The sequence below is a fragment of the Salvia splendens genome, chromosome 18 (genome assembly GCF_004379255.2).
Source record: "Salvia splendens isolate huo1 chromosome 18, SspV2, whole genome shotgun sequence".
Classification (NCBI taxonomy): domain Eukaryota; kingdom Viridiplantae; phylum Streptophyta; class Magnoliopsida; order Lamiales; family Lamiaceae; genus Salvia; species Salvia splendens.
In genome coordinates, this window is record NC_056049.1 from 19,256,279 (window position 1) to 19,275,879 (window position 19,601).

Consider the following 19,601-nt stretch of genomic DNA (forward strand, 5'->3'; position numbering starts at 1 on the left):
ATATTCCAATATAAGCTTATATTAAATTGTGGGTTCAATTTAATTAGTAAAAAGCTAATTGGGTGAGGCCTGTTCCAAATTCTTCCTTAGATCCCTGACTGGGCCCAATATGTGACTTAATATAAATAGGAGAATAAAGGAGACAGAAAACACAATTATTATTGTTGAGAATTTTCGCCCCCCTCAGAGAAAGAGAGAGTTCGAAATTTTGCCTCCTCCGTGAGCTGAGTTCTGTCTTCGTTATTCAAGTCCTAGTACGTTGGTGAGATTTGTCCACACAAATATCAGCGTATAGTCCGGGACACCAGTCAGAAGGTCCGAGGTCGAGTACTGAAGATCTTCACGTGGAGAAGACGCAAGCCATCATCGATTCTTGACTGAATCAACAAGGTAAATTGGCTAATTCCGTAGTAAGCATGTTTTAGGGATTTTATATGCTAAAGCATGTTTTAATTCAAGTTATGAGCATGATACATGTGATAATTACGCGAATAGAATTTGTCTAAATACTCTGCTAAATAGATCAAATTTATGTGATCGGTAAATTACTGCACGCTTCCGCTGCCAACCCCTTCAATTGGTATCAGAGCCAGTCTTTGGCTATGATTATTTGGATTTAAATTTTGCGAAATTCATGTATGCATGTCCAATTTGATTGCGAAGCATGTTCTTGGTGTTTTGTTTAACTTAATATGCATGATGAATCAAGAACTATCGAATCAAACAACTTGAATTGCTCAATCGTACGAGACGTGCAATCTGCCGGCGCTCGCACCGAGACGGATCTCATTACGCGCGATCGAGGTAGGGATGTCGAGACAGTGGGAGCCAGGGAGCCACGATCACGTGGTGACGCGTGGACGAGCGAGGGCTCGTGCGCGTCGCAGGCTGAGATCGCACGCCCCAGACGCACCCGCGTGAAGACCGACATGGATGCTGGCGTGGTACGGCAGTTCGACCGAGAACCGGCCGAGACACCGAGACGCGAGGGAACTCCAACCCTAGGCGGAAGGTCCGAGATGGACGCGCCGAGTCGTGTGCCGCTGGGAAGGGAGCATCGTCGCTCGGATAGGCCGAGACGGGCGACAGCAACTGGCCGAGAGCAGCGCCACCGTCGTGCGCTCTGCTGGCCGAGGACCGAGTCACCCGACGTGCCGAGACGGCCGAGAAGCGTCGGCAACGGGCGCTCGCAGTTGGCCGAGACGCGTCGGCACCCAACGGTCGACAAGACCGAGACGGACGCTCGCCGTTGGCCGAGACGCGGCGACACCCGATGGCTCGACGGGCTGAGACGCTGGCGCGCCACCTGCGCGCCGGTGGCCGAGACACTGCGTGCGTCGTGATTCGACGACGAACTCGTCGGATCTTCGTCGTTCATCGTTCGTGCGAACCTCGTACGATGAGATAACGATGAATGATTATTTTAATGATTATTTAATTATTTTATTAAAAGATATCATTAAATTATTATTATTTAATGGAAATAAAATTTTTTTAGAAGATTTGTCTAGATTTTAGGAATATTTTTATTATTTTCTATATCTATGGAAATAAATAATATTATTTTATTCCTAGATGATATAGATGAGAATAATTTAATAGTTTCCTAATATTTATCTAGACTTAAGGAATATTTTTATTATTTTCTATATCTATTGAAATAAATAATATTATTTTGATTCCTAGATGATATAGATGAGAATAATTTATAGTTTCCTAATATTTATATATCAAAGATCCTAAAAAGGATAGATACGTATGAATACATTAAATAATGAAATATCTCTTCCTAATCTTGAACAAGGAAATAATTTGAATTTATTTTTCATGTCTTATTAAGGATTAAATAATTTGTTTATTTTAGATATACCTTATAGTAGACATGAATAAGAATTAAATTCTAGAATAACAGTTTGCTAAAGGAAGATAACAACATTAAACTAAAGATTTAATTATCCAGCAAATTAAATACCAACAGAATTTAATCAAGCCTTTCTCTGCCCTAAGGCTAAGGATAATTAAAGAAAAACCATAACCCAAATATCTAAGCTATAATTACGAACTCAACGTTTATATATGGTCTCCACCAATTGGTCTGCAATTTATGAAGCCTTTTTCTAATATTATCGCCACCTGCACTGTTGAGACAATAATCCTAAGAAATAGCAAGTTCATATGGCGGACTTCTCAAATATAAATGGTATGAACTAGAATGTGGTTTCCAATATTATCGCCACCTGCTATGTGGGGACAATAATCCTAAGAAACTACGAGATTCAGAAGTTCATACAGGATTTATGAGATAGCTTGATCTTGTTAGCAGCACATAAGCATTGTTATGGGAGTGTGTTGTAGAAATGAGATTCTGTAATGCTAAATTCTTGTGGTCTTACTTAGGCAACATTAGGTGGCCATGCCACTCTGTGGTCTCTGGACTATTCGTCGGTGTTGTGACCAGTAATATTGTAAGATTTTAATGCGTATTGACTTCCTCTGGAGGGTACAAAATTTTAATTTCACAGTTGTAAGATTTTTAAAAGTTTTATGGTTAATCTAATCAAATTTCTTACATAAGTTTATGACAAATAGTAAAATACTCTGTTTTGTAGTGCAAATCAAATCGTCACAATGTCGTTCAATCCTCTTTCTGCAATTCTCAAAGAAAACAAACTCGAGGGCCAAAATTACATAGAATGGAAACAAAATTTGGACATCGTTCTTACAACTGAAGAGTACAACTTTGTGCTCACAACCCCGCGACCTCCAGTACCGGCGGCTAACGCTGCGGTAGGACTCAGAGATGCACATAGAAAGTGGCATAAGGCGAATGAGATGGGTAAGTGCTACATGTTGGCATCTATGTCTTCAGTACTCAAGCATCAACATTCTGCCATGGAAACTGCCACTGAAATTATGCAGAATCTCAAGAATCTTTTTGGTACTAAGAATCGAACGGCTAAGTCTCAAGCCTTTCGGAGTATCATGCCGAAGACAATGAAGGAGGGCTCGTCTGTGAGGGACCATGTCCTCGAGATGATGGGCCACCTCAACCAGATTGAGGTGTTGGGAGGGACGATCGATCCCGAGTCCCAGGTAACAATCATCCTTCAAAGTCTTCCCCCTAGCTTCCAGCAGTTTATGCTCAACTTTGAGATGAACAAAAGGAATTACACCTTGGCAGAACTATTGACTGAACTTCAGTCAGCAGAGGACTTTATGGTCCAGGCTAAGGCTGCCATGATGACTTCGGCACCTCATTCCTCTGGCTTCAAGCCTAGCAAAGGAAAAAGGAAGGCACCGAACTCAGAATCGGGCAAAGTGGCTAAGGGAAAGAAGAAGAAAAGGGCAAACAAGAAGCCATCGGGGAAGTGTTTCAAGTGCGGAGAAAAGGGGCATTGGAAGCCAGACTGTCCTAAAAGGGGCAAGGCTACAGGTACGCACCAAGCTTTAGTAGTTGAGTCATGTTTGACTTTGACATCTACTTGCACTTGGGTTATTGACACAGGAGCCACTGATCATATTTGTTTTTATCCTGACTTAATACAGGTGACAAGATGGCTACATGATCGTGAGATCGAAGTCCAGCTGGGCGACGCTACCAAAGTGGCGGTCGTTGCAGTGGGAGACATTTATTTGCGTTTTAGTAGTGATAGTTTTTTATTTTGAAGAATGTTTTGTTGATACCTTCTTTTAGAAGAAATTTAATTTCAGTTTCTAAATTGGTTTATGATGGATATTCGATTTCTTTTAATGACAATTGCGTTATTAAGAAAGATGGTTCTTATATTTGTCGTGGTATCATGGAAAACAATCTGTACACAATAATTTCTACATAATTTAATAATCGCAAATCAGAACTCAATACAACATCGAAAATTTCAAAGAAACGAAAGGAACCTTCAAGTTCAATGAACGAAACGTACTTATGGCACCTTAGACTTGGTCATGCAAATGAAAGGAGGATCCATTCTCTTGTTCAAAAAGATCTTATCAAAGGTCTAGAGGAGGAATCTTTTCATAAGTGTGAGTCATGCTTAGAAGGCAAGATGACCAAGTGGCCTTTTAAGGCTAAGGGCAATAGGGCCAAAGAAGTACTTGAGCTCTTTCATTCCGATGTATGTGGACCAATGTCTACGGAGGCAAGAGGTGGTTTTCGATACTTCATCACATTTATTGATGACTTCTCGAAAATTGGATATGTCTATTTGATGCATCACAAGTTAGAGTCTTTTAACAAGTTTAAAGACTTTAAGACTCTTGTGGAGAAGCATCATGGAAAGAATATCAAAAGCCTACGATCTGATCGTGGAGGCGAATACCTCGGTGCCGAATTTTTGGACTACTTATCGGAGTCGGGAATTGAATCCCAACTGACTGCGTCGGGCACGCCCCAGTAGAACGGCGTGGCTGAAAGAAGGAACATGACCTTGTTAAATATGGTTCGATAGATGATGAGTTATGCACGTCTGCCTATTTCATTTTGGGGACATTCCTTGCTTTCTGCAAGCCATATTTTAGACAATACACCATCAAAATCCGTACCTACTACTCCTTATGAGTTGTGGACTGGGCGCAAGCCCAATCTAGCATATCTCAAAATTTGGGGTTGCCCGGCTCATGTATTGGAAAATGATCCAACTAAGCTAGGATCAAGGACGAAGGTATGTTTGTTTATAGGATACCCCAAAGGGACGAAATGTTATGAATTCTTTAGTCTCCGAGACAAGAAAATCATTGTGAGTACTCACGCGACATTCTTAGAGGAAGACTATGTAATGAATCATAAACCCAGCAGTGAAGTGGCTCTTGATGAGCTAACTTCTGTCACAAGTTCCATTAACCAAGAACGAGTACCAAGTGTACAAACAATTCCCGAAACTTCAACTTCTACTCAAAATATTGTAGTGCCGCGCCGCAGTGGGAGGGTCTCGCATGAGCCCGACAGATACATTGGTTTGGGAGAATCTATGGATCACTCCTCGGACAACAATGTATTAGATCCCTGGAACTTTGCGGAGGCGCATCCAGATGTCGATCATTGCGAATGGGTGAAAGCAATGGATTCGGAACTACAATCTATGATAGACAAAGACATCTACGATTTGTCCGTCCTACCCGAAGGCTGTACTGCCATTGGGAGCAAGTGGATATATAAACGTAAACGTGGACCCGATGGACGAGTTAAAGTCTTTAAAGCAAGACTAGTGGCCAAGGGATATACCCAAAAGGAAGGCATCGATTATGACGAGACCTTCTCCCCAGTGGCCATGCTCAAATCGATCCGGATACTATTGTCTATTGCAGCTTATATGGATTGAGATGTATGGTAGATGGACGTTAAGACTGCGTTTCTAAACGGCGGTCTTGAGGAGACCATCTACATGGAACAACCCGAGAAAATCTGACTCAGACTTTCAAGCTGATCAGGACTCGAGAAAATCTACTTCAGGATATGTGTTCACCTTAGGAGGTGGAGCCGTAATTTGGAAGAGTGTGAATCAGAAATGCATCGCGGACTCTACCATGGAAGCCGAGTATATGGCCGCTTCGGAGGCTGCAAAAGAGGCTGTATGGTTCAAGAACTTTCTTTATGGATTTAGGTGTGGTTTCGAATCTGCCCAAGAGCATCATCATTTATTGTGACAATTCTGGTGCTGTGGCAAACTCGAAAGAACCAAGAGCTCACAAAGCGAGCAAACACATAGAGCGGAAGTATCATATCATCAGGGATATAGTGCAGAGAGGAGACATAAAAGTGGTCAAGATTGCGTCAGAGAACAACCTGCAGATCCTTTTACAAAGGCTTTGGCAGTGAAACCGTTCGAGTGCCACTTTGAAGGGATGGGAGTTCGACTCATTCAAGACCTCAACTCGCTTTCAGTATAAGTGGGAGAAATTTTAGACGTGTGCACTACCATTTTGTATACTCGAAAGCTGTTTTGAGTATAAGTGGGAGATTGTTAGGGTTTTGTATACTAGAAATCACCTTTCGAGTGATTGGATACTGTAAAACTCTAATTGTTATTTTCCAATAAATGCAACAGATTATTTTTTGTCATAATGTTGTTATGTTTTATATTTAATGGTTGTTTATTGCATATTTAAATATATAAGCAAACGTAACAAAGTCTAAGTCTTTGTTTTAGTAGACCGGTTGTGGGCGTCGTCCAATTTAAGGTAACACGGTCAGTTCTAAACAAAGAAAAATAAGAATTTTACAACCTAGATAGGCCTAGACTACCTATCGCGAAAGGTTGCAATGCCAGTCCGATTATTTCTAAGCCTTATTGAAATAAGATGACGTTGGTGCGGTATAGCACTGAATGGATCTAACAGCAAGACGAGTCTTTATGCTATCTACTGAAAGACGAGGTCTTGATAATTAATTTCTTAATCAATGTACGTTAGCATTGAGCATACGATATTGAGTATCTACTACTTTGACTTACCAAAGGTGCGGGTTTTTCGTCACCCAACGATCCAGGTATATTGGGTAGTGGCGATCATTATCTAGCGGTGCTAGGATTGCTATTGCGTTGAATCGTGCGCGAGGAGAGTCTCGTTTGATAACATCCACAAGAGGAGCTCGAAACAAGGTTTTATTATTCGGAACCTAGCTAGTTGGAGTTTAATTACTCTATGAATAATAAATAAGAGTTTCTTGCTAAGTCCACTCTTGGAGATTAAAATATGTTAATTAATTAAGTCCATAGCAGACAATAATTAATTAATGGATGTTTCTATCTTAAGCGCGGGAAATAAATTAAATGCAATTAAAGGAAACCCAGAATACTTGTAATTTCGGATTTGGAAGGCAGTGCAATATTACTTCTGTAGTGGCTGCTTGTAATATTCCAATATAAGCTTATATTAAAATGTGGGTTCAATTTAATTAGTAGAAAGCTAATTGGGTGAGGCCTGTTCCAAATTCTTCCTTAGATCCCTGACTGGGCCCAATATGTGACTTAATATAAATAGGAGAATAAAGGAGACAGAAAACACAATTATTATTGTTGAGAATTTTCGTCCCCCTCAGAGAAAGAGAGAGTTCGAAATTTTGCCTCCTCCGTGAGCTGAGTTCTGTCTTCGTTATTCAAGTCCTAGTACGTTGGTGAGATTTGTCCACACAAATATCAGCGTATAGTCCGGGACACCAGTCAGAAGGTCCGAGGTCGAGTACTGAAGATCTTCACGTGGAGAAGACGCAAGCCATTATCGATTCTTGACTGAATCAACAAGGTAAGTTGGCTAATTCCGTAGTAAGCATGTTTAAGGGATTTTATATGCTAAAGCATGTTTTAATTCAAGTTATGACCATGATACATGTGATAATTACGTGAATAGAATTTGTCTAAATAATCTGCTAAATAGATCAAATTTATGTGATCGGTAAATTACTGCACGCTTCCGCTGCCAACCCCTTCACGTTCATCTTCAATTCGGCTCATCTTCTAATTGTCTCACTATTTCATTTCAATTTTATTTTTTCCAAACAAATTTAATTTAAATTGAGAAGAAATATTATTTTAAATATAATATTCATAAATTTTATAGAAAATTACATAATTAATGTATTTAGTGAGATAGTGTTTCTTTATAATTTTTTTTTGTGATGAATGAGGTATTTATAGAAGAGTTTAGGATAATTGGATAATAAAAAAGTAATTTTTTAAGAAAACGGTCATAAAAGTTTTACATTTGAGGAATTGGGAATATTTTAAATTTTTTCTGATTTTTTTTAAAAATTAGATTAAAATTTGATGCCCATTTCCCCCGAGTGGGCATCACTGCCCAATGCCAGCTTGCAATATATAGGGGCGCGTGGAGAGCTGGCTCGATAATATCTCTCCTACGAGATTCTTTCGAGACCAATTGCTTGTAACTCGGTCTCTTAGCCATCTAGTCTCGACAAGACGAGATGGAGATGGCTAAGAGTCGGGTTACGGATGCTCTTACCGTACTCGAATCTATGGAACCACAGTTGAAAAAGAGGAAAGAATGACGGACAATAGAAAAATAAAAGACTTGAATCAAGCGGATACATAGTCCAAAATAAGCCAAACCAACAACACAAAACAAAAACTCACCCAATAACAGTCAAATAATATCAAGATCATCACAAAAGTATCTATTCCTTTTTAGTTTAGAAACTAGTATTATAGTGAAGTCTATTAAAGACATAGATTATCCTCTTAAATATGGAAAAGAGCGCCATTTCCTCATACCGAACTTAGCTTATGATTAATTTGAACTATCAACATAAGCAGTTAATTCCATAATATAAACACTGTTAGAGATATATCAGTAATAATATATTTTATGAATATATGTTGATACAAAAAAGGATTAAATCATTGTCCATATTCTCAATTTATTCACGACTATACGTCTAAAAAACATCAATGACTAAGACTAATTACGATTTTTTATCTTGAAAAAATGGGTGGATCATAGCATTACAGCTAATGACAATTTTGACAGTCTAACAATGAAGGGTTAGATTGTCATAACGACGTTTTGTCCGACAAATTGTAATTAGTATTATTTGCCAATTGTGGCCAATAATTATTGCTTACGAAGGGCCCCATCACCTTTAATTACTATTCCTAATCCTTTGATAAAGCCCTTGCACCTTATTATTATTAGTATTATTGTAATTGTAATGTAATTTGGAATTACACCTTCCCTACCCCTTCTGCCAAACCCACTCATTAAATTCTCATCTACTAACAACGATTTATTATTGAGTGATGCACGAATTTTGATGCAATTTAAATCAATTGTTTTTAATGTACATGCATGCAGTTAATATGTATAATTATCTAAAATGTTCAACTAAGATTGGTCCATGTCCATCCCTAGCTTTGAATTTTGATTATGCAACTATTAGATACCGATTAATCCTTAATATAGCAGCAATTTTATTGGTGTGATAGTGAAACACGATAGCTAAAGATTGACAACCAGTTGAGAAACATGCCTACCTAAAAATATAAGCATAACGTTTATCATCTTTATCCAAATTAAATGTAACATGTTCATTTCATTTGCTAACTTTAGTATCAATTTAATTAGATTATTTTTTTAGTCATCTTTCGGACGATTTTGAAGTGGAAAAGTGTCGCATGAATTAGTATTCTCAAAACAGTCTATTCTCATGTCAAATTAATGAATATATATATATATATATAGTAATATCATAGATACAAATCAAAATGATTGTGATAGACCTATTAGCTTAGGCCTGATTTATATTGAAAAAATATGTTTTTAAATAAAATGAGCATATATATTCTTTATTCGCATAATTTAAAACATTATAATATGCTATCAATCAGTGGCGTATCTAGGTGGGAACAAGGGGTACAACTGTACCCCCAAAATTCATTATTTTAACATAGTTTTCAGTATTGATTCATACAACCATGTTTAGTCCCGTGGCAAATTGCTAGCCATTTCTGCATTGTGGGCCGTGTTCAATTCCTAGGAGTCGTGAATTAAAGCTTTTCTATGTATTTATTATCTTTTTCATGTTTTTTCAGTTATGATTGTACTGCTTTTAACTCATACTGATCACTTGCGCTTATATTTTTTTTCATTTCTGCACTCACATTTTCTTTATTTTTTTTGTTTCTTTTAGTTATGTAGTAGTAGTATTCATTTGTACTCCTATTTTCTTTCTATATATTAGATTATACTATAAGTTTTAATTTTTTTTCGTATTATGCTACTATTTTTTATTGTTTTGATTTTTATATTATACCCTATTACTATATTTTATCATTTATGTAATATTATTTGTAGTAAAACTCATATTTCAAATAAAAATATTCTTACTTTTTTTAATTGCTTTGTTTTTTATATTATATGCTATTATTTTTATAATTTTATATAATATTATTTTTAATACAATTCATACCTCAAATAAATATTCTTGGTATTTACAATTATAATTATATTTAATGTAATTTTATTTATATCGTATAATTATTTATTGTACAATTCATACCTCCAGATCATAAATCTTGGATAAGCCACTGCCTATTATACACCCAAAGCATCTTTTGCCTACTATGCATGTCTAATATGGTAGTGATGAATGCACTGGCGGAGCCAATTAAGGACAAGGGGGGACGGTGGTACCCCAAAATTCTGTAATTATTGTTATTTGAGAGTAATTAATGTCAAAGCTATCACAATGGCCCAATGGTGTTGCACTCCTTTCTCATTACTTAGATCACCTGTTCGATTCTATTTGGACACCAATTTAATTTTCTTATTTTGTTAAAACAAACGATTGGAAATATTTTCAATAATACTTTCCCAAAATAATGTAAAAGATGATTTCTGAGTAACGGTATTATTTCATGTAAAAATTTATCGCACCCCAAATCAAAAGTTCTGGATCCGCCACTGCTATCAATATGGCAGTACACAACAACTTATGTAGTTTGATACTATTGCACTCTCTGTATTTTGTATGTTTCTATGACTAATGACACAACTTTTAACTATATTTATTTCCAAATATAATAAATTGGAAAACCAAGTATCAAATCAAACAAACGAATTGCTGTCCTTGTTTTTTAGGTCTATCTACACCTTAACTAAAGCGTAATCACCTACTCATCAACTAATTATTGTGTTTAACTTAATTCACTCTATCAAAAGGATAATCCTTCTTTTCTTACCAAACCCCAAAAACCTCTACGTATATAGTATATTATATTTGTACAATCGAGTAAGTGTAACCTAAACATTTGGTATACAATTAGGAATAAAGAGATCGATTTCAACATATTCTTTGTTTCCCATCAATTATTTGTTTCTAATTTTGTTCGACTTTAATTATTGTAATTTTGTCCTATGCTTAACTAATATGCCATTAGCCTGGAAATACATATAAATAAAACTATTTGATAGTAAGTTGTTGAGGTTTCAGCCGCCAACATAAACAATATATAAAGAATATTAAGCTTTACAATCATCTACCACTAATTTCAAGTGATATTTTAGTACATACAAGCATATCTCAATAACACATAGTAGGAGATATATGACACGTAACAAATATTATAGTTGGAGTGGGAAAGAAATGAAATATGATCATTACTTTAAATAAATTTAAATTAAACTAATAGGGCTCCTTTTCCTTTTCTTGTCTAGAAATGGAATCTTCAACCCTAAGTGAAGCATCATAGGCCCCAATCTCCATTATCCAAGATTCTGTCCACCATTAATTCTGTTTGTAATTTTGTAGGATAAAGGCTACTATATGCTTGTCATTATGCTCTTTCCCTTTTCTAATTACATATTAATCGCTCATAATTATTACTTTTCTGCGACTAAATATCATTTAAAACAAAAAATTATCTGTTTCCATATTATATAGGAAATCTAAATTTTAAATCCTTCTGATTTCGACATTTCTGATATGAAATATGACATCCAACTGAATCACTTGGCATTAATTTTTAGTACTACATTTTAAAGATAGTATTAAGGTATATACATGCTTAATATCACGAAACCTTTTTCAAAATAAAATGCCTCCCACGAACTTTGAACTTGACATATAATTATATCGTGAACTTAAATAGTTGTTTAATTTTTCCCAACAGCGACAAGACCCAATTAATTATATTAAAATGAGATGGATTACCATATCTGGCTTCTAGTGACTTGGTAATCACATCACTATCATTTTCAGTAATAACAATATCTTATGTGATGCATTAACAAATGAAATGTAGCCAGCTTTTGTCGCTAGTGGAAAAAATTGAACAACTATTTTAAATTCGTGATATTATGTGTCAAGTTTAAAATTTGTGGGAAAAAATAAATTTTTGGAAAGTTTTGTGATAATAGGCGCCAATATCCAATAGTTCATACCGTATAAACACTTTCTGTGTGAAATATAATCAATGAAAAAGATGCAATGAAATGATGATATGATCAAGAAGTGAATAAAACCAGGTGAAAGGGAGCAATAAGACCATAATGTTATTGCCAGAATTCATAATTTTCTAAACAATAAGCAAAAATAGGCGATTTATTTAGATACACATACATAGCCATACATGTAGCCTTGAGTAACATGTTTAAGGCATCAAGAAAAGGAGAGTTTGGCGAGCGTTAGCGCTAATACTCTCACGCCGTTTGCGATATCCTGTTGCGCTGCGAACTCTTCGGGCTTATGGCTATATCCTGCCACCAAAAAACCAAAAATCAATCAATTTCTCCACATCACTTCTGTAGAAACTATGCGTTTGCTTGCAACTGCGTGCGTGCATAGAAATCACATTGTTGCATATGATAGATACCGTACCTTTATAGCATGGAATGAAGATCATGCCCATTGGAGATATCCTGCCAACATTCACAACAAGGTAAGCATTTTCTAGTATCAAAGTGAACGAAAAATAGAGTTTGGTGCATCCGCCTTAAGGGTAATCGCGTGTTTGCCAAGAATGATTACCTGGCCATGAATAGGGAATCGTGATAGGCTCTGCTGATCATCTTCTTGTAAGTCATGTTCAGTTCTTGGCAGGCTGATTCAGTTGCTTTAGTGATCAGCTCTTCTGAGAGTGCCGGTGGATCTTGGTTGACGATCTTGAATTCTGAGAGCTCCACGTTGCGAGCTTTTGAAATGCTCAGGGCGGACTGATGGATTTTCTCGATCACGAGATTTCTCCTCTGTTCATCTATGTCGCGAGTATCTGCAATGGTCATAAATAACAATTTTGGTTGCAATGCAATGAAAGTGGTGACAGATTTGCAATTCGGGCCAAAGGTCATGATTTAGATGGCGAGTTAGCGCAAAAGAATCATACCGATCTCCAAATGTGCTTTGCTCGGTATACTGTTTATTGCTCCGGGATGCAGCTCCAGAATACCTTATTTTACATCATTTTTTCATCCGCAAAAGTTAGTCCTACCGATCTAAGTCTAGAACATGAAAGAGAACTCGTGACTCGAGTGAGGAAAGAAGTTGAAGTGCACCGAGAGTGTGGTTTATGGCAAAGCATGGAGGATGTGTTGCTCACCAACGGTCCCAACAGTGTCAATTGATCCAGATTCTAAAACATGTTTCTCGACAGCAAGAGCTAATTCCGCAGCAGCCAGTCCTGCATCGTTTCTGTTCAAAAATGTCGCATGCACAAATTGGATCATGGTGTTGCAAATCACAATAAACTTCCCACAACTATAATTGATCGATCTACTCATTTGGACTCTCGTTTTCCAGCTATCTGGTGCTCAAACTTTGAGAAAATAATATACCTCTTTGGCATCAGAACAGCTCCAGCATGCCCTCCATTGCCTTCAAAATCCACTTTGATGCTTGCTGGAGCAGCAATGGCGGTGACAACACCGATTGAAATTGCTGCAGATATGCAAATTAAAGCAAATTTATGGAAAGTTTCCCTAATTTCAATCACAAAGATAACATTATCAGACTGACCTTCTTCTTCCAAGATGGGACCTTGCTCAATATGCAGTTCAATAAAAGCAGAATAGCTTCCCTTTTCCAGAAAAACGCTGGAAAAGTCCTCACTGTTCGTGTATCCAGCAAACTTGGCAGCATCGGAGAAGGATATGTTTTGACCATCGACTGTCCTCTTAAGAAGTTGGGCCAATTCTTTACTTCCAGCTAATAAGCGGCTGCACAAAAAAACCGGACAGGAAATTCACACAAACATGCCTATGGTGTGTTTGACCAACGAATTTGGCAATCAAACAAGTTATAGCAAGAGATAGAGAGACATGGTATGCATTTCAGGAAAATAGGAGGCTGTAACCTTCCCAAGCAGCTGATTCCAAATCGAGTTGGCTCTTCCGATGTAAACATGATCACCTCCAGAGATCTCTTAGGCTTAAAGCCTGACCTGTTAACCTTCAAATTCTGAGAGAGGCTACTTGTCTAATAACATAAATGGCCTGCAAAAAAGAGTGAGACAAAGCAACATACCGTTTTAGTACGTTAATTGCTTCAATGGCACCCAACACTCCAACTACTCCATCGTATTTCCCTGAGTACGGTATAGCATCTATATGAGAACCTGTGGAAACTGGAGCCAGCTCTGGTTCAGAACCGACCCTGTGTCGAAGTCAGGATTGGGAAATTATTTTAGTGTTAAGCCAACATAACTGAACTGGGAACAACAAGATCAAAATGAACTCACAACTCACCATCGACCAAATATGTTCCCAACCGCATCCTCTCTCACTGAGAGACCGGAAATGTTCATCAAATTCTTGACGAACCTGCACGTTAATGTTGCATCGTAAGCAAGAATCACTAGCTATATACACTCTTTGGTATAAATATGAACAGATTCTACATCGGTTCATCACCTAAGAATTCCAAGGCAAGCTTATACTATTGACAAAAATGCATTATGAATAGAATAAACAAACAATGTCAGCTTAGCCAAGTCAAGATCTTACCCCCTTGCTTGCACATCTTTTTCGCTGTAAAGGATCCTTGTGACCGCAGGCGCGGGTACATCAGAGAAAGTCGAGAGCTCATCAATCTACAGCATAACATTAGCTATACATGTTAATAACTTCATCAACATTCCAATCTTCAAAAAAACCATCTATCCAACTTTTCTTATTCATATCAAGTCATGATTTGGAAAAATTATAAAAAAAATCACAGTTGCTTTTGAAACCCAAAGCCCTAACTAAGACAGAAAACAAGTAATTTGACATAAAATGGCTACAAATCACAGATCAAAAACATCACAATCCACAATTTATGCAGCATATAAATTATGCAATATTTCATTCCTGTTTCACAACAAACCAATAGTCACTTCAACAAAAATAAATAATTAAGCCAACACAACTAACTGAAAGCCAACAAGAGGTGATACAAGATTATCACTATCCATCAAATTTATCTTGCTCAGCAGTCAGCAGCAAAATCCCACTTCCCCAACACTAAAAAAATCGGATCTTTGCAACTAAAAAGTTTAATTAGTATTAAAAAATTGCGCATTTTGAGTAAAAATACCTGTCTCTGGAGAGTTTCAATGTCTACTGAAAGAGAAGATGAGGAGGAATCATAAAAGCTTGGCTCATGAATTTGGTAACCTGAAAACTCCTCCATTGTTCGGATTGTGGCGTCATATTCATTGCTTTGAGATGAGATTCCAGCAAGCAAGTAGAGAGAGAGGATGAGGATACAGATTCTGGGAATCATATTTCTCGTGTGTTTTTTGCCAAAATTATTGGTATCTTTGATATATAAAATTGTTCTAGGTTGGGAATTTGTGCGAGGTGAGTCAGTTTTGCATTGTCACGTTGTATTTTACCTCTAAAAAAATTATGGATTTTTTATCGCTATTTTTTTTTCATGGATTTTGGGTGGAATAGAAAATGGCACCATTGTCAGCCCGTTGGGGGTGCTGAGCCCGTTTTAGCGAGACACACGCCCACGCCACGTGGTGCCTTCTTCGATGATGGTGCGAGGGGCCTTGTTACAAATTCTTTTTAAAAAAACCGAACAAATTGATAAAATTTTTCCATTTCCCACTTTTATTTATTTATTTCATTTTATTTATCGTCTCATTGAGTGATTTTTTAATGATATCTATTTATTTCATTTTATTTATCGTCTCACTATAATTGAGTGATTTTTTTTAATGACAAAAAACAACGTAGTATTTGATATATCCTATTTTATTACTCCTTATTGCATATTTTACTCATTCTTCAATTATATGTTATTCTATGTTCAACTTTATTTTCTTTCCTGTTAATTCATAATACACTCATTTATTAATCGTATATTTTAACTACGAACGAATATTATTCTTTAACTATTGAAGTTTTGTTCTCACCTTTCATAAATACCTATATTTCTCAATTCTCATCTTAATTCTTTTAATTCACACAAAATTCCGTTTTTTTCCAAGTTCTTCAAATTTTCTAACAATCTCCAATTTCTTCGTACAAATTTCTCAACATTTATGGATCTACACATATTTGACAATCAATATGGCGCGAACTCATCCACAAAGGAGTAAGCCATATGGCAGTTGAAAAGATTAATGGCGAATGAGTCTAATTTCATTACTATTTCTTCATAGTATAGATATTTCTTTTCGGCATGGATTTAAAAAATTGTTAAAAGTGAGTTCAGTGAAAAGAGAATAAAGTAAAAAAAGAAAATATAGAGAAATGAAGAGAGAATAAAGTGAGAGAGAGAGAGCAAATTAAAAGATACTAAGAAATAGGTTGCTTTTTGTCAGACCCAGTACAGTGAGACAATCCAAAAAAAGAATACGACTCAACTATCATTTTTTAGTGAAATGTAGGTGTAATGATGTAGTGAAGTGTAGGATCCACCGTCCACTTACCCAGAGTGGAAAAAATATGTGAACATTATTTTATGGACGACACGAAATGGAAATGGAACATTATTTCATTGTGGATGACATGAAATGGAAATGTAAACATTATTTTGTGGATAGCACAAAATGAAAATGTGAACATAATTTCATGGATGCATAGAATATATTTATGAAAAATATAAAAGAGATAATGATTTTCATTATTTTTAAGATATTAGTTCTCCGTTAAACTTGTTAAATACTATCTTATTCCCTTGTGTTTTCACTTATCAAGCTAATGTTGATTCATAATTGAATTTTTTTTTTTGCTAAATACTCCGTATTGAGTGGTCAATTCTTTGAGCGATTGTGTGTAGGGGTGGGTCGATACGAGATATCGTATCGAAAACGTTGTATCGTATATCGTATCGAAAATATCGATATGAAAGAATTTCATATCGTTATCGTATCGAAAGTTTCGATATATCGAATTTCGATATATCGAACTTTCGATATGGATAATATCATTATCGTTATCGTATCGATATTTCGATATATCGAAAATTATAATTTCAAATATGTTTCGATATATACGATATATTCGAATATTCGATATAATACGATATATCGAAAATATCGATATATATCGTATATTCGATATATATCGTATATTCGATATAAAACGATATATCGAAAATATCGATATATATCGTATATTTGATATAAAACGATGTATCACGATATAAGGAAATTCATATCGTTATCGTATCGAAAACTTACGATACGGTATCGTTTCGTATCGAAAATTACGATATATCGAAAATCCGATAATTTTTTGATATTTTTCAATACGATACGAGCGATATATCATTTTTTCGATATTTTTCCCTAGCCCTAATTGTGTGGTTACACTACAAAGGACACATCGCTATAATTTTCCCGAATAGGAGTTTGTCTATCGAGGAATAAAAATTCATCTAAATTAAATATTACTATTGTAGTAGTATACAATTTCTTTTTATACTTTTAAATGCAAAAACGTTAAAATTAAATAATTTTTCAAGATATACTACCATTAGTAATACCCTCTCCGTCCCTGAGAAATATGAACATTAGAGTAATTTGACAGTTTTAACGTAAAAGTATAATTGGTAAAGTAAGAGAGGGAGAAATAGTAGTGTTAATGGAGATGAGCTCAGAATCATTAATAGTGTAATGTAATGATATACAATTATAAATAAAATGATTGTAAAATTAGAAAGTTCATAATTTTCAAGAACGAACTAATAATGAAATAGTACTATTTAATATTTTTTGCTATTAAGACCATTTAAATGAGTAGCACATGTTAGAAACCATAAAATTTAGGAAGAAATTTTTATTCAAGATTCCACAAAGATGGAAATTAACAGGAGATTACAACAGCAATCATTTGCAGTTTGGCAATGGTGATCCACACAAACACTTATTATTCGAATAAGCCGAGGAGTCCACTTTCTGCAAGGCTCCGCCTGTTGGAATCCGGCCACACAAGCCGTTGTAGCTGACATCAAAATCTCTCAAAGCCGCCAAGCCCGCCAGCCCATTTGGCAAAGCCCCGGTAAGCTTGTTATGGTCCAGGAAAAGACTGGCCAGGCCCTTGAGCTGGCCCAATGCAGCCGGGATCGGCCCACTGAGGCTGTTATGGTCCAGGCGCAGGAACTTGAGGTTTTTGAGCTTGCCTAATTCGGACGGGATTGGGCCGGATATGTTAGTGGTGTGGATGACGAGCGTGTCGAGGAAGGGGAGGTCGGCGAGGGCACGGGGGATGGGGCCAGAGAGGTTGTAGTCGAAGATGGCGAGGGAGGTGATGCGGTTGGTGGCGCGGTCGCATTTGGCGACGTACCAGTCACAGCAGTCGGTATCGGGCTTCCACGAGGCGAAGTAGTAGTCGTTTTTGAAGGCCTTCTTGATGGTGAGGAGGGCTTGTTTGTCTTGAGGGTGGCATTTCTCGGAGAGAGAGGATGGGGATTGGGAGAGGATGGTGAGGAGGAGATGGAGAATGGTGAGTGGGGATAGGTGCTTCATGGTTTGTTTGTGGGGTTGTGATTGATGCCAATGAAGTTGTCATGTTCATATATATAGAGTGTAGTGTGTTTTGCTCAGGTCTCCCCATTTTTCTATTTTAGGAAGTCCCTAATTAATAGTATCGCATTTTACTTTATTTTCTAATAAAGTACATATTTTTCTAACTTACATCACTCATATTTTACTACTTATGTCATGTTCTGGTTAAGTGGATCATTTATTATTTGCCGCAAAATTTTATGCATTTTTGTTTTCTGAATTGAGTGGAGAGAGAGTAAATTAAAAATAATACTACTTCCATCGTTCCCAAAAATGGACTAGGTCTACCATTTTGGGCATTTCCCAAAATTAGACTAAGTCTAAATATGAGAAGTTTTCAACAAATAATAATCATGCATATCATTTTTACTTTTGGCCACACAATCCATTACTACTCTTCTCTCTACCTTTTCTTCCCTATATCTCTTACTTTTTCTTACATCTCGTTTATTCATATCAGTTGCACATTAAAACTCGTTTTATTTACAAATTTTTCTATTTTTTAAGAATGGGAGGAGTAATATTTTTATTTTAGACGGTGCGTCAATTATAATAAGATATCTAAAAATATGTAACTTAGAGTAGTATGAATGGAGAATAAAACAAGTATATCAAGGTGTAGAGTAGTATGAATGGAGAATAAAACAAGTATATCAAGGTGTATGACTCAAATTTTACTAATTTTTTTCATCTATTTTTCACAATACTTTTTAGAATTTTATATCTTGTCAAAATGAGACACATATTAGAGATAGAGTAGGAACAAGTATTGTTTAAAAAATTACTATGAAACAATAGGTTGGGGCTTGGGGTTGAGGAGTTTCTTTTTATGAGTTAAAAACGACAAGAGAGTTTCTTAAAGGAGAATGCGTGTAATGGGCTTTCTTGATTACTTTTGAACTTTAATCTAAAAATTCACACATCAATAAAGTGGAATAATTTTACCTGTGAAAAAGGAAAATAGAGAGAGGATGCTAGCATGTGATCAGCTTGTACTTATCTATATCTATTAGACATGTGATGAGCTCTTGTACTATTTATAATAATGGACGAACCAACTTTTCAGATGGCGTGCGTTGAATTTTGGAGTATATATAATTACAAGATGGGATTGGGGGCTTTGGGTTCTTATATTATGTCATCATATCACAAGCT

General features: G+C 36.2%; 2 protein-coding genes across 2 annotated transcripts; both read right to left on the minus strand.

Annotated features, from left to right (window-relative positions):
* Positions 1 to 11,977: 11,977 nt before the first annotated feature.
* On the minus strand, positions 11,978 to 15,312 carry LOC121777564 (ureidoglycolate hydrolase). The gene is made up of 12 exons (XM_042174861.1): positions 15,020 to 15,312; positions 14,449 to 14,534; positions 14,191 to 14,265; positions 13,970 to 14,098; positions 13,800 to 13,886; positions 13,463 to 13,662; positions 13,282 to 13,384; positions 13,047 to 13,138; positions 12,834 to 12,896; positions 12,479 to 12,719; positions 12,329 to 12,369; positions 11,978 to 12,207 (listed from the first exon to the last, which is right to left on the minus strand). Exons 1-12 carry the CDS (start codon positions 15,206 to 15,208, stop codon positions 12,110 to 12,112), a joined length of 1,404 nt encoding a protein of 467 aa, XP_042030795.1. The 5' UTR covers positions 15,209 to 15,312; the 3' UTR covers positions 11,978 to 12,109.
* Positions 15,313 to 17,703: 2,391 nt separating this feature from the next.
* On the minus strand, positions 17,704 to 18,427 carry LOC121776015 (polygalacturonase inhibitor-like). The gene has a single exon (XM_042173134.1). It carries the CDS (start codon positions 18,405 to 18,407, stop codon positions 17,769 to 17,771), a length of 639 nt encoding a protein of 212 aa, XP_042029068.1. The 5' UTR covers positions 18,408 to 18,427; the 3' UTR covers positions 17,704 to 17,768.
* Between the last annotated feature and the right edge of the window lie 1,174 nt (positions 18,428 to 19,601).